At 38.5% G+C, this 12,424-nt stretch overlaps 2 protein-coding genes across 16 annotated transcripts in view; both read left to right on the forward strand.

Moving 5' to 3' along the window:
* LOC110445068 (poly(rC)-binding protein 3-like) overlaps positions 1–12,424 on the forward strand; it is a 253,951-nt gene that overhangs the window by 35,337 nt on the left and 206,190 nt on the right. The window lies entirely within an intron of this gene.
* LOC110445087 (golgin subfamily A member 6-like protein 22) lies at positions 5,568–7,971 on the forward strand. Its single transcript, XM_021489475.1, has 2 exons — positions 5,568–5,607; positions 7,004–7,971. The coding sequence occupies exons 1-2, from the start codon at positions 5,568–5,570 to the stop codon at positions 7,969–7,971; spliced, it is 1,008 nt and encodes a 335-aa protein (XP_021345150.1).

A 12,424-nucleotide genomic window follows, 5' to 3' on the forward strand; every position in this document is an offset into this window, starting at 1 on the left:
ATTGCGGTGTGTTGTTCTGTCAATTAGAACCACGCTGGTAGATGCTGGCCCTACAAATCGCTGTCAAGCTCTTGAAAAGCATTTTATCTAAATTTTACATCAGTATTCTGTTTGCTGTTCTGACGTTTACAGAGTCAAAAGCCCTCGAAACGCTTCTATGTACATTTTACATCTCCATTGTATTTGCTGACTTGGCATATGTCAATATTTGTGGAAGGAGATATTGTGACCAGAGGGTCCTCAGTCAACATTTTTCAATGTATTCCTATCCGGAACAGAGATAATATCCTGATTCTGGACGTGTCCTGATGCTGCTGGTTTCTGATTCATACTTGTCTCCCCTAGCCCAGGAAGATTACCTAGCAATTAAAGTCTGGTTTATACTATGTTTTTAGTCCGTGTAAAATTGCTATCTCTCTTCGACAGACTTGAAGGATTTACTTATCGATCATTATTTCTTGATAAACCACGATGCCAGTCGATTGTATATCAATTCAAGAGCAATCAAATCGGCTGTGCAAACGAATCAAGGGGAGAACTTGATACAATTCTTACCAGTGGTTTCCTGATAAATTACAGCCGGCCTCTCGTTGACTGATACGGAATTGGATATTATATCTGAAGGGGTGGGTGGATATCCTTAAAACCCGTTGTGTTCTGGGACTGATAGCAGTCGTTAGACAAGAACCTGTCACATTCTGGGCGTTTTCTACGTAAGATTCGCCTCTCTCTTCTTTTTTCTTGCCATTTTGTTACAAATGCAAATCCTTTAATCTTTGTATCACGACTAACACCTACTCAATGTAATGAATGTTTTCAGTCTTGCATTTCGTTCTTATTGTCCTGAAAAACGATTAAATCTTATCGGATGCACATACATCTTTAATGCTGTTCACGGATCGGAGTTTTTAGGTAATAAAGTAACAGCTAATAGGATTCTGACACTGCTGTTGCTTTGGATTTCTATAGGAAAAAATACAGGATGTTCTAAAAACTTAAGTGTTTTAAAGTAGATACAGTTCATTAGAAATATCTATAAGATTTTTTATGTAATCTATATTCTTTTTGATGTTTTCCATGATATGTGTTGTTCCAAATTCAGATTTTTTTTTTTGTAATTACTGTTGATAACACTTGAAAATGTAATAAATGCTGCAGGCAATAATTAAAGGATGTTTAGAAAATCCATTCCTGTGTAAAAGCAGGTCATCAGGGAATGGAGCTCATCATGAAAATAAAGCAACAAGTTGCATGTGCACACTTAATGACGCAGGAGACCTCGTGCTGTGTTGGTGCAGGAAGTGCAAGTTGTGTGCAGCTCCACAAGCTCCAGATCCTTCCTCCAATGAGATCAAGAGTTTGACAGTTGAGGGCTGCGTAAGATGGTAGACTACTTCACTTGTCAGGACTCCCTAAAGTCGCATTGTACCAGACTCCTACGACATGGAGCGTGTTTGGCATCTACAATGCTGTGAACACATGTATACCGCTACGTAAAAACGAAAGCTGTCAAGTTGTCGTGCAGGGTATCAGACGTTTTATCTCGTACATTGAGACACGAGAAGAGCAGACCAAGACGAAAAGATTAAATTGTTTATAATGGACAGAATATTGATTTTCTCTTCCAAAACACAGAAATACTTTTTTCAATAAAATGCATGGAAATTGTATTCTTTTTTTTCTGAGGAATGTTATCGCCCTGGATGTTTTATTTCTGAAGATTCATTCTCCTTTGTCCCTTCCCTACAACTGCCGTGATTTTTGATTCATTGAGTTGAAGATCGTGTTCTAATATCTCTTGTTTGATGTTAAAAGCAGTGATAGGTGCCAGTTATTTCACCAATACTGACGAGCTGAACAAGTGAATGCTTTTTCACAATGCCATTTCACGACATTGACATCGATGCGGCAAGATGTGCAATAAATTCCTGTATATTTTGCAAAATGAATAGCATCGGCAATTGTGTCGCGCACAAATGTACACTCGGGCGTCTGATTTGTGGGGACCAACGTAATCAAACCCTACTTTCACGCCCTGAAGAGTTCCAGAGAGACTCATTTAATGGAAATTTTCGACTTCGATTCACAGGATGTTACTTAACGCTCTGCTGAGCATGGCTTATGGAAAATTGAAATAAAAATTGCAAGGGATAATTTTCCGATAATGTAACACTATTCTACACCACGGAGCAGATTTAACAGCCTTCTGAAGAGGTTGCCTGATGCAATTTCAATCCAAGGGAGATTCATAAACTGTCAGGTCTGGTTTGAAAATCTGAGAGATATTTGAACACCATGGCTGTTCATTATCAACCAGGATGGTCCAATCACAATGCTATTTCCTTTTTTTGAAGGAAAACATTAGCCGACTATAACAAGCTAATCCTTCATAAATCTTTCTATACTGGACTTATCATCATTTTGTTAGGAAATAAGGCCTTTTCTGATGTAAAATGTAAGCTGTTTTTTCCCCAACTGGAATGATCAACAAAATATTATAATTTGAAGAAAGTCGATTGTTAAAAAGATGTAAAAAAATTGGATCTTGATTGTGTTTTTACCATAATACACACAGTGGAATTTTATAATCTGTTCTGATATTAGATAATGTAAGTCATTAAGCTTTAAAGTGCTGATAAATGTAGGAAATATATTGAATTGCTGATTGTTTTGTGTTCTGTGACAAGAAATGTATTTTCACAATTTAATGGAATATGCTGCAGAGTCTGTCCCAATGATATGCCATTAACTATGTCAAATTATATTAATACTCTATGGTTCCAATGATATGCAATTAACTATGTCAAATTATATAAATACTCTATGGTTCCAATGATATGCCATTAACTATGTCAAATTATATTAATACTCTATGGTTCCAACGATATGTTATTAACTATGTCAAATTATATTAATACTCTATGGAGATTTGCTGAATGACAAAACAACAATTCGAAAAATAAACCCCAAGCATTATGTTTTCTATGATTAGGTAATGATTGTTGTTGATGATCACATTTCACAGCCAGATACAGTTACCTAGAATTATATTTCTGAAAATTAATAAGATGAAAACACATCAGATGACTTTTTTGTAAAACAATATGTAACTATATATATATATAAGATAAAGTATTGTCTGAATATAGAAGCTATAGGAACAGATACCCTTCGAGACATACCTTTCACTACCCATCCAACCAACTACCAATTCCACAATGATCAGGATGATCAGAATGTAGGCCATAGGTCATATATAGTGGGTGACTCCCCACAAATACAACATTTTGGAAGCTTCCGACCAGCACATGCAACAGGCAGTGATTTCTGGAGGTGTAACAGGAGGTCAGGAGGGTCTCCCTTATCTTAGGTCTGCCCTGCCTATCTTTATTGTATAATTGAATGATAACAAGTCCCCAGGGGGTGGAAGTCCATCCAGATTACACTGTCCCGATGTGTGGGGGAGAGGTGAAGGTCAAGACTGATTATATACTGTCTCAATGTGTGGAGGTCCATACTGTTATAGTTCCAATGTGCTAGGGAGGGAATAACACTGTCCCAATCTGTGGTGTGCTTGACATAGTTTCTCTTAACATATTCTACCTCATCTGTATAAAGAGAAGTCAAAGATTTACTACACTGTTCCAATTTGTGGTAAAGAGGTGAAGGTCGAGACTGATGACACTGTCCCAATGTGTGGTGGAGAGGTGAAGGTAAAGACTGATGACACTGTCTCAATGTGTGGTGGAGAGGTGATGGTCGAGACTGATGTCACTGTCCCAATGTGTGGTGGAGAGGTGAAGGTCGAGACTGATGACACTGTCCCAATGTGTGGTGGAGAGGTGAAGGTCGAGACTGATGACACTGTCCTAATGTGTGGTGGAGAGGTGAAGGTCGAGACTGATGACACTGTCCTAATGTGTGGTGGAGAGGTGAAGGTCGAGACTGATGACACTGTCCTAATGTGTGGTGGAGAGGTGAAGGTCGAGACTGATGACACTGTCCTAATGTGTGGTGGAGAGGTGAAGGTCGAGACTGATGACACTGTCCTAATGTGTGGTGGAGAGGTGAAGGTCGAGACTGATGACACTGTCCTAATGTGTGGTGGAGAGGTGAAGGTCGAGACTGATGACACTGTCCTAATGTGTGGTTGAGAGGTGAAGGTCGAGACTGATGACACTGTCCTAATGTGTGGTGGAGAGGTGAAGGTCGAGACTGATGACACTGTCCCAATGTGTGGTGGAGAGGTGAAGGTCGAGACTGATGACACTGTCCTAATGTGTGGTGGAGAGGTGAAGGTCCAGACTGATGACACTGTCCCAATGTGTGGTGGAGAGGTGAAGGTCGAGACTGATGACACTGTCCTAATGTGTGGTGGAGAGGTGATGGTCGAGACTGATGATACTGTCCCAATGTGTGGTTGAGAGGTGATGGTCGAGACTGATGACACTGTCCTAATGTGTGGTTGAGAGGTGATGGTCGAGACTGATGACACTCCTAATGTGTGGTCGAGAGGTGAAGGTCGAGACTGATGACGCTGTCCCAATGTGTGGTGGAGAGGTGAAGGTCGAGACTGATGACACTGTCCCAATGTGTGGTGGAGAGGTGAAGGTTGAGACTGATGACAAAGTCCTAATGTGTGGTGGAGAGGTGAAGGTCGAGACTGATGACACTGTCCTAATGTGTGGTGGAGAGGTGAAGGTCGAGACTGATGACACTGTCCCAATGTGTGGTGGAGAGGTGAAGGTCGAACCTGATGACACTGTCCCAATGTGTGGTGGAGAGGTGAAGGTCGAGACTGATGACACTGTCTCAATTTTTTGTGGAGAGGTGAAGGTCGAGACTGATGACACTGTCTCAATTTTTTGTGGAGAGGTGATGGTCGAGTCTGATGACACTGTCTCAATTTTTTGTGGAGAGGTGATGGTCGAGACTGATGACACTGTCTCAATTTTTTGTGGAGAGGTGATGGTCGAGTCTGATGACACTGTCTCAATTTTTTGTGGAGAGGTGATGGTCGAGACTGATGACACTGTCTCAATTTTTTGTGGAGAGGTGATGGTCGAGTCTGATGACACTGTCTCAATTTTTTGTGGAGAGGTGATGGTCGAGACTGATGACACTGTCTCAATTTTTTGTGGAGAGGTGATGGTCGAGACTGATGACACTGTCTCAATGTTTTGTGGAGAGGAAGGTCGAGACCGATGACACTGTCCCAACTTGTGGGAGAAAGGTGAAGGTCATGACTGATAACATTGTCCTAATGTGTCAGGGTGAACGTAAAGTCTGATGATATTGCACTAATATGTGGTGAAGTAAAAAAATAAAGGTTCCAAAAAGTAGAACATTTTGTTACCCCATAGATCTTATGAAGGCACAAACTAGAAAGACTTTGTAAAAATCTTGATTAAGAGCATCAGCAGACTTGTTATCAATCCTCATTGTCAGTTTCAAACCCAAAATTGATATTAATGTGAGGAAATGAGGGGAAAGGTAGGATGAGGATTGGACTAAGGAGATGCAGGTTAGATTTAAGGTGCTTTGGTTTGAAAAAAAGACAGGAAAAAATGGGGAATGGCGATTATCACACAACTGGCATTGTAATGGGTTAGTTTTGAGTGTGCGTGTGTGTGTGTTTTAAGGAAGCTGGCAATTTGTATAGGTTTTTATTGGTGTTTATCACAGTACCACATAACATGGAGCTTGTGGTTTATCTGGGTCTATCGGCTGGGTCAGGTTCCTGTTCCCATTCCAGTGACCTGTGCCGGTGCTAATTTGAGAAGATCTGATATGAAATCTCTCTATATATACAGAACTGCATATAGAATGTTTTTGATAGATTTTCTCTGGTTGAAGTTCAGACTTGGATTCAATTGGCTTGCTTACTTAATTGGTTTCAAATAAAAAAATAATTATGAAAATATTTTCTTTGTAGAAATAGATAGAAGATTTGATTAGTACACTGTGATAACTGTCGGTATTTTACGCTTTTAGTTCCGTCACAAACTTTAAATTCTCAGAATTATGATGGATATTTCATTTTCAGGGGTTTGAGTAAATTGCTATGGAAAAGTATGGTTTCATTTTAGGAAACACCATTGCACAGTTAATGTCAAAACACATTTTCAAAAATTATTTTTTTTATTGAATTTAACTTACAAATTAGTTTGAAGTCAGGAGAACTAAATTTAAAAAATAAATGAATCCAGAAACGAAATTGTCTAATCAACATAAATGTTTTCTTCCAAATTTCCTGATGTTCCTCCGGTCTGGACAAGTTGCGATGTCTATAAAACACTGCTCAATGGTGGTTTGCATGTGTTGAGACACTTCTATAACTGAGCGAACAGCTAACTACATAAGTGGGACCCACATTAGACTAGTGTGTTTAATGGACACCAGATGTAGACTTGCATTAACTTCACTAGTCTATGTAATTTATGATTTTCTGCCAGGGATTTGAGCTGTTTGGTTGAAGCATGGCCACCTCAAACCATCTGTGTGATATGAAATCATTTTATGTATTTTTTTATATTTTTTTGGGGGAGTGGTGAGGGGAATTTTTTTTTATTTTTCTTTCGTTTTCTTTCTGATTATCAGTATGGCAGGTAGTCTGTATACATTTTTGAAAGAAGGTATATATACTGCTATATGTTTGTTCTAAAAATATATCATCCTTTATTACCTAATTAAAATTATCTTTAAATTATCTTTATTTTCTTAAGTTGCCTGATAGTATTGTAGATTTCATGTTAATTCAATTAATCCTCAATTCAATTAATTGTTGATATTCAGATCAACAAAATACCTCCATGATTATAACTAGAAAAGGATTTCTGAGCTACACATACAAGTTGGAGAGAGCAGAGTGGAAAGACTCCGGACAGAGTTGAAAGACTACGGAGAGAGTGGAAAGACTACAGAGAGAGTGGAAAGTCAACCGAGAGAGTGTAAAGACTACAAAGAGAGTGGAAAGTCTACGGAGAGAGTGTAAAGACTACAGACAGAGTGGAAAGTCTATGGAGAGAGTGTAAAGACTGCAGAGAGAGTGGAAAGACTACAGAGAGAGTGGAAAGACTACGGAGAGAGTACAGAGAGAGTGGAAAGACTACAGAGAGAGTGGAAATACTACAGAGAGAGTGGAAAGACTACAGAGAGAATACGGAGAGAGTGGAAAGACTACAGGGAGAGTGGAAATACTACAGAGAGAGTGGAAAGACTACAGAGAGAGTGGAAAGACTACGGAGAGAGTGGAAATACCAAAGAGAGAGTCGAAAAACTACAGAGAGAGTGGAAAGACTACAGAGAGAGTGGAAAGACTATGGAGAGAGTGGAAAGACTACAGAGAGAGTGGAAAGTCTACAGAAAGAGTGGAAAGACTACAGAGAGAGTGGAAAGACTACAGAGAGTGGAAAGACTACAGAGAGAATGGAAAGTCTACAGAGAGAGTGGAAAGACTACAGAGAGAGTGGAAAGACTACAGAGAGTGGAAAGACTACAGAGAGAGTGGAAATACTACAGAGAGTAGAAATACTACAGAGAGAGTGGAAAGACTACAGAGAGAGTGGAAATACTACAGAGAGAGTGGAAATACTACAGAGAGAGTGGAAAGACTACGGAGAGAATACGGAGAGAGTGGAAAGACTACAGAGAGAGTGGAAAGACTACGGAGAGAGTGGAAATACTACAGAGAGAGTGGAAATACTACAGAGAGAGTCGAAAGACTACAGAGAGAGTGGAAATACTACAGAGAGAGTGGAAAGACTACAGAGAGAGTGGAAAGACTACAGAGAGAGTGGAAAGACTACAGAGAGAGTGAAAAGACTACAGAGAGAGTGGAAAGACTACAGAGAGAGTGGAAATACAACGGAGAGAGTGGAAAGACTACTGAGAGAGTGGAAAGACTACGGAGAGAGTGGAAAGACTACAGAGAGAGTGGAAATACAACGGAGAGAGTGGAAAGACTACTGAGAGAGTGGAAATATTATGGTGAGAGTGGAAAGACTACAGAGAGAGTTGAAATACAACGGAGAGAGTGGAAAGACTACTGAGAGAGTGGAAAGACTACGGAGAGAGTGGAAAGACTACAGAGAGAGTGGAAATACAACGGAGAGAGTGGAAAGACTACTGAGAGAGTGGAAATATTATGGTGAGAGTGGAAAGACTACAGAGAGAGTTGAAATACAACGGAGAGAGTGGAAAGACTACTGAGAGAGTGGAAAGACTACGGAGAGAGTGGAAAGACTACGGAGATAGTTAAAAGACTACAGAGAGAGTGGAAAGACTATGGAGAGAGTGGAAAGACTACGGAGAGAGTCAAAAGACTACGGAGAGAGTCGAAAGACTTGGTTGCTGACTGTACTAGTGACATTCCCGATGTTGTTTCAGTGATGACTTGTTCATTAGTGAACCCACAGTTTGCAATGAACTGTGAAAAATGTGTGATGTGCAGAGGGGAGGTGTAGCAGCCCTGGACAGGGAAGTGTCAGTTTAGATTTGTCAGGGCAGACGGGCACCACAGCAATGCTGGACTTCCCATCAAAGAGGATGGAATTGGTTGTAGATACTATAGACCAAGCTCACGGCCTTTTTTGTTGCTATAGAGAGAAGGTTAGCAAAAGTGGTTCATGAGAGGTTTGAGTTTAGAATATTAACTTGTTCACCCCTACATATTTAAACTGGACTTGCCCACTCTTTGATTTGGTCAGGTTCAAAGTATGTGACTTTATGGGGGAATGGGTTACAAGTTTAAATTATTACTAAATTTTAAAAAAGGCAAAAATATTTTTTATTGTTGTCATATAAATATAAGGAATGTACAAAAGCTCGTCATTTAATGATTTAAGAATTATTAACTGGTTTTACTTTTTTGTCGATCACCATGCATTCATCTTACCCGTAGTAAATTCTGTCTAGCCGGGCCAACTGCTGTGTAACTATTGACAGGTTCAATATCATAGGTGAAAGCTGTTTTAAAGGTCTAGTCCTGATTGGTTCAAATATAGTTGTTGAACCATGACCCTATGTTGACAGGAAGTGGAACTCTCTAACCATGGGAGGAGGATAGGAATATTGAGATCATATCACCAGGACTTTTGAAGTGATGGAACATCATGTGCTTGTACTAGGCCATTTCACTTTCACATTTGTGGAAAGAAGGATGCTTGTTTTAATTAAGGATATATGACACTTTACTGTGATGTCTACATCAACTTTCTAAGAGCGTTGCATGATGAGAAACTTGTAACTTGCCAACCTTTCATATTTTTTAAACTGGGGAAGAACCATGTATTGTGTAGCAATGTATAACAAAAAAGCTTAAAATTTACTGAAAATGAGTTTTATTTGACAAAATAATGTTACTAATAGTGCAAATTGACGTTGTTCATGTTAGTGCAAATTGATGTTGTTCATGTTAGTGCAAATTGAACTCATTCAATCTAAGCAAAGTGATTAACTGGTGACCCCTTCGGAAGGTACACTAGATGGATAGTTTTAAGGGAGATAACTCTTTGAATAGGTAAGATAGCATTTACATATCTGTAATTTTATGGGTTTTTTTGTGTGTGTGCTTGACACCCTACTTACAGCTATGCAGGGTCATTTAGGACAAGTCTGGTTTTGTTGGTGGTAGGAAATGTTATGGACATACTTGTAAACTATGAAAGTTTGGACAAGTTTACATACCAGATTGTGGCTACTTTCGGTATTGTTACGAAGAGGTATTCGTCGTATAATCTTCAAATGTTATGCACTCACCAGAATATATGGCACGATTTAAAATGGAATATATAGCACGATTTAAAATGCCTCCCGATTCCACTGTGTACAGCCGTCTACAAATGGTGTTGCACAGTGGCTTGCGCATACTATATTACCAGCGCTAATGAATTAGTTATGTCGTGAGATCGGAATCAGGGAGCGGCATCATTTCTGTAGAGACGATAATCACACGAAGAACCCCTCCTTCCCCAGAAACCCTCCCTAGACGCTGTCCCTACAACACATTTGTCTCCTTATTTAATAAACAACGCGTCCCGATCTCCCCGCAGGCGCGGACGAGTTCTGATACAGATTCATCACTATTTGCACAGTCAAACGTCTGGCCCCAAATGGGTTTTACTCAGAGATAGATTGAAATACCTCTTGGCCAGCCAAATCAGATTAGAATGTTACAGATTTTCAAAGATTTTTTCTTAAATTTTGAGATTGAATTCTTGGAAAAAAAGTTAATTCAATATTGATGTGTAAATGTTTATATACGTTTTACCACACTGAAAATTTTGTTTGACCTATTTATCAGAGCCATGCTAAACTCTATTACCATAGGAAAAACATTATAAAAACCTAGTGCCATGTGAAATAGGAAAAAAATCACCAGGGACCAGGAAGACTTCATTCGTGAAAAGGAAACCTGCCAGACACTTAACTCTGGTTGGGTACATCAGTTTGTGTTTATGTTGTCGGGTCTATTGAGAACCTACTTCTGGCTGTGGAATCAGTTGTGTCCCGAAATCAACAGTTTTGGGCTATTTCTTATGAAGAGGTTATTTAAGGGGTACACAGACGATCTTTGTACACAGTAATATTCTGTATTGATCAGATAATTTGCTTTAATTTTCGAAACTGTGTTTGAAAAATCTAAAGATGTTGTCATAGTGTACAGTTTGGGAGTCTAACATACAGTAAACGTGCCAAGTATAGGGCCTCCCCCCAAATGAATCGGTCTGGAGAAGGTTCAGTGTCTGTGAATGACTTATACATTGGTTTTTATAACAGATGTTTAGATGTCTGGCCGTATTTTCCACCTTTGAAGACAATACATAACAATGCATCTAAGGACTTGAATCTTCTGCTATACCCAACCCAGGGACTTGTGTGGAAAAATGCTAGCTTTATGGGGGAGAGATCTCACTAAAAATAAATAAATGGAAAAGAATATGACATATTTGCTATGTTTCCTGATGAATAAAATGAAATATCTTTCTCCCCTGTCAGAAGTCATGGATAAATACTTAAACCAATGGGACATTTAATATTTCATGCATATTCCATGCAGCGGCTTCTGTCGTGTATGACCTTCCTCTAAATATCATCCAACCTGACGATTCTCTTATATTACATATTTCTTCGTGTCATATCGCATGTAGTGATACAATCATCTTCCTAATATTTAACATTTCGAAACAGACCCTATTGTTCAGAGAGCTGAAAGTCTAAAAGAACTGAATTCCCTGATGATATTTCTAAAATTTTGACCCAAAATGAATGATCAGATGGTTTTTAAAGTCGAACATTGGTATATTTGTTATGAAAATCCCTCTCAAAATGTGACTTTACTTTCTCAACTTTATGATTGACAGTATTTTTTTTTTTTTTTGCAGAAATCACAAATTATAGGCATACATGTATACTATTGTAGTCTTGAATGGCGAATAAGACATGTTTTTTCACTAATGAAGAGGCATTGAATAAAGACAACATGAACAAAAAAAAATGAAAATAATTAATTTTGATAAATGGTACAAGAAAATCTGACATTTTTGCTGTGAATCACAGATATTAGGCTGGGGGAAAAAAAGTTAAGATTTTTCAGTTAGAGACATCACGTTATTACACTGGCAGTGTTAGTAAACAATATTGTTCTGGGGTTTAACAAATCAATTAGCACCTATCTTCCCTGATAGTAGAATTATATGGTGTACTTCAAAGGTGGGAAGAGTCCATTTTGGAATTTGGGGTCGATCAGGTGGAATTGCAACTTTTAAATCACCAGGTGGGAAATTAGATAAGTCATATTCATTAAAAGTTTGGGTTGTGATGAAATTGAAAACTTGCATGACGGAAATAATCACCAGCTACAATGACAAATTATGTAATTGAAAATTTTGAAATTGCAGTCCTGTCTAGGAAGATGACAAAAGAACTTTAAGAACTTATGAGAAGGTCTTGGAATTACTTGCATCAAAGAGAAAGTCTTGCATTGCTTTTGGTACAAAACTGTAATTAGAAACAAAATCCTGGAAATATAAATACTTTTATTCTAAGTCATGGTCGGAAGCCATTGGAAGATTTGAACTGTGTAATTAAACTGTGTACTTAAAACAAAAGTATTTTGATGAAATCTTTCTTCAATTACTGCCCAACCTTCTTCCCAATATTCCTTGAAGGTTATTCTATAACATTTTGTGTTAATTTGTATGACTCTTCAATCTTAGTACAGAATTGATTTTATGAGCTCAGTAATAAAAAAAATAAGAAGGAAATTGTTCGTTTAATCTTGGAGCAGGCTAGGTGAATTCAAGTGCTAGACAGATTACTACGAAAATTACAGAATAAAAAAACCTTAAGCACATGATTGGATAGACAAAACGCAGTACCTGTTGTGTATTTCAGTACCAAAATATTGCCATCTAAAGGTAGT

Source organism: Mizuhopecten yessoensis, unplaced genomic scaffold (genome assembly GCF_002113885.1).
Source record: "Mizuhopecten yessoensis strain PY_sf001 unplaced genomic scaffold, ASM211388v2 scaffold2711.2, whole genome shotgun sequence".
In the NCBI taxonomy this organism is placed as follows: Eukaryota; Metazoa; Mollusca; class Bivalvia; order Pectinida; family Pectinidae; genus Mizuhopecten; species Mizuhopecten yessoensis.

Bases quoted from the DNA above. Each gene is read 5' to 3' on its own strand.
- LOC110445087 (XM_021489475.1), top strand. From the start codon at position 5,568: ATGGGGAATGGCGATTATCACACAACTGGCATTGTAATGG. The intron at 5,608-7,003 runs GTTAGTTTTGAG...TAAAGACTACAG, and splicing joins CACAACTGGCATTGTAATGG to ACAGAGTGGAAAGTCTATGG.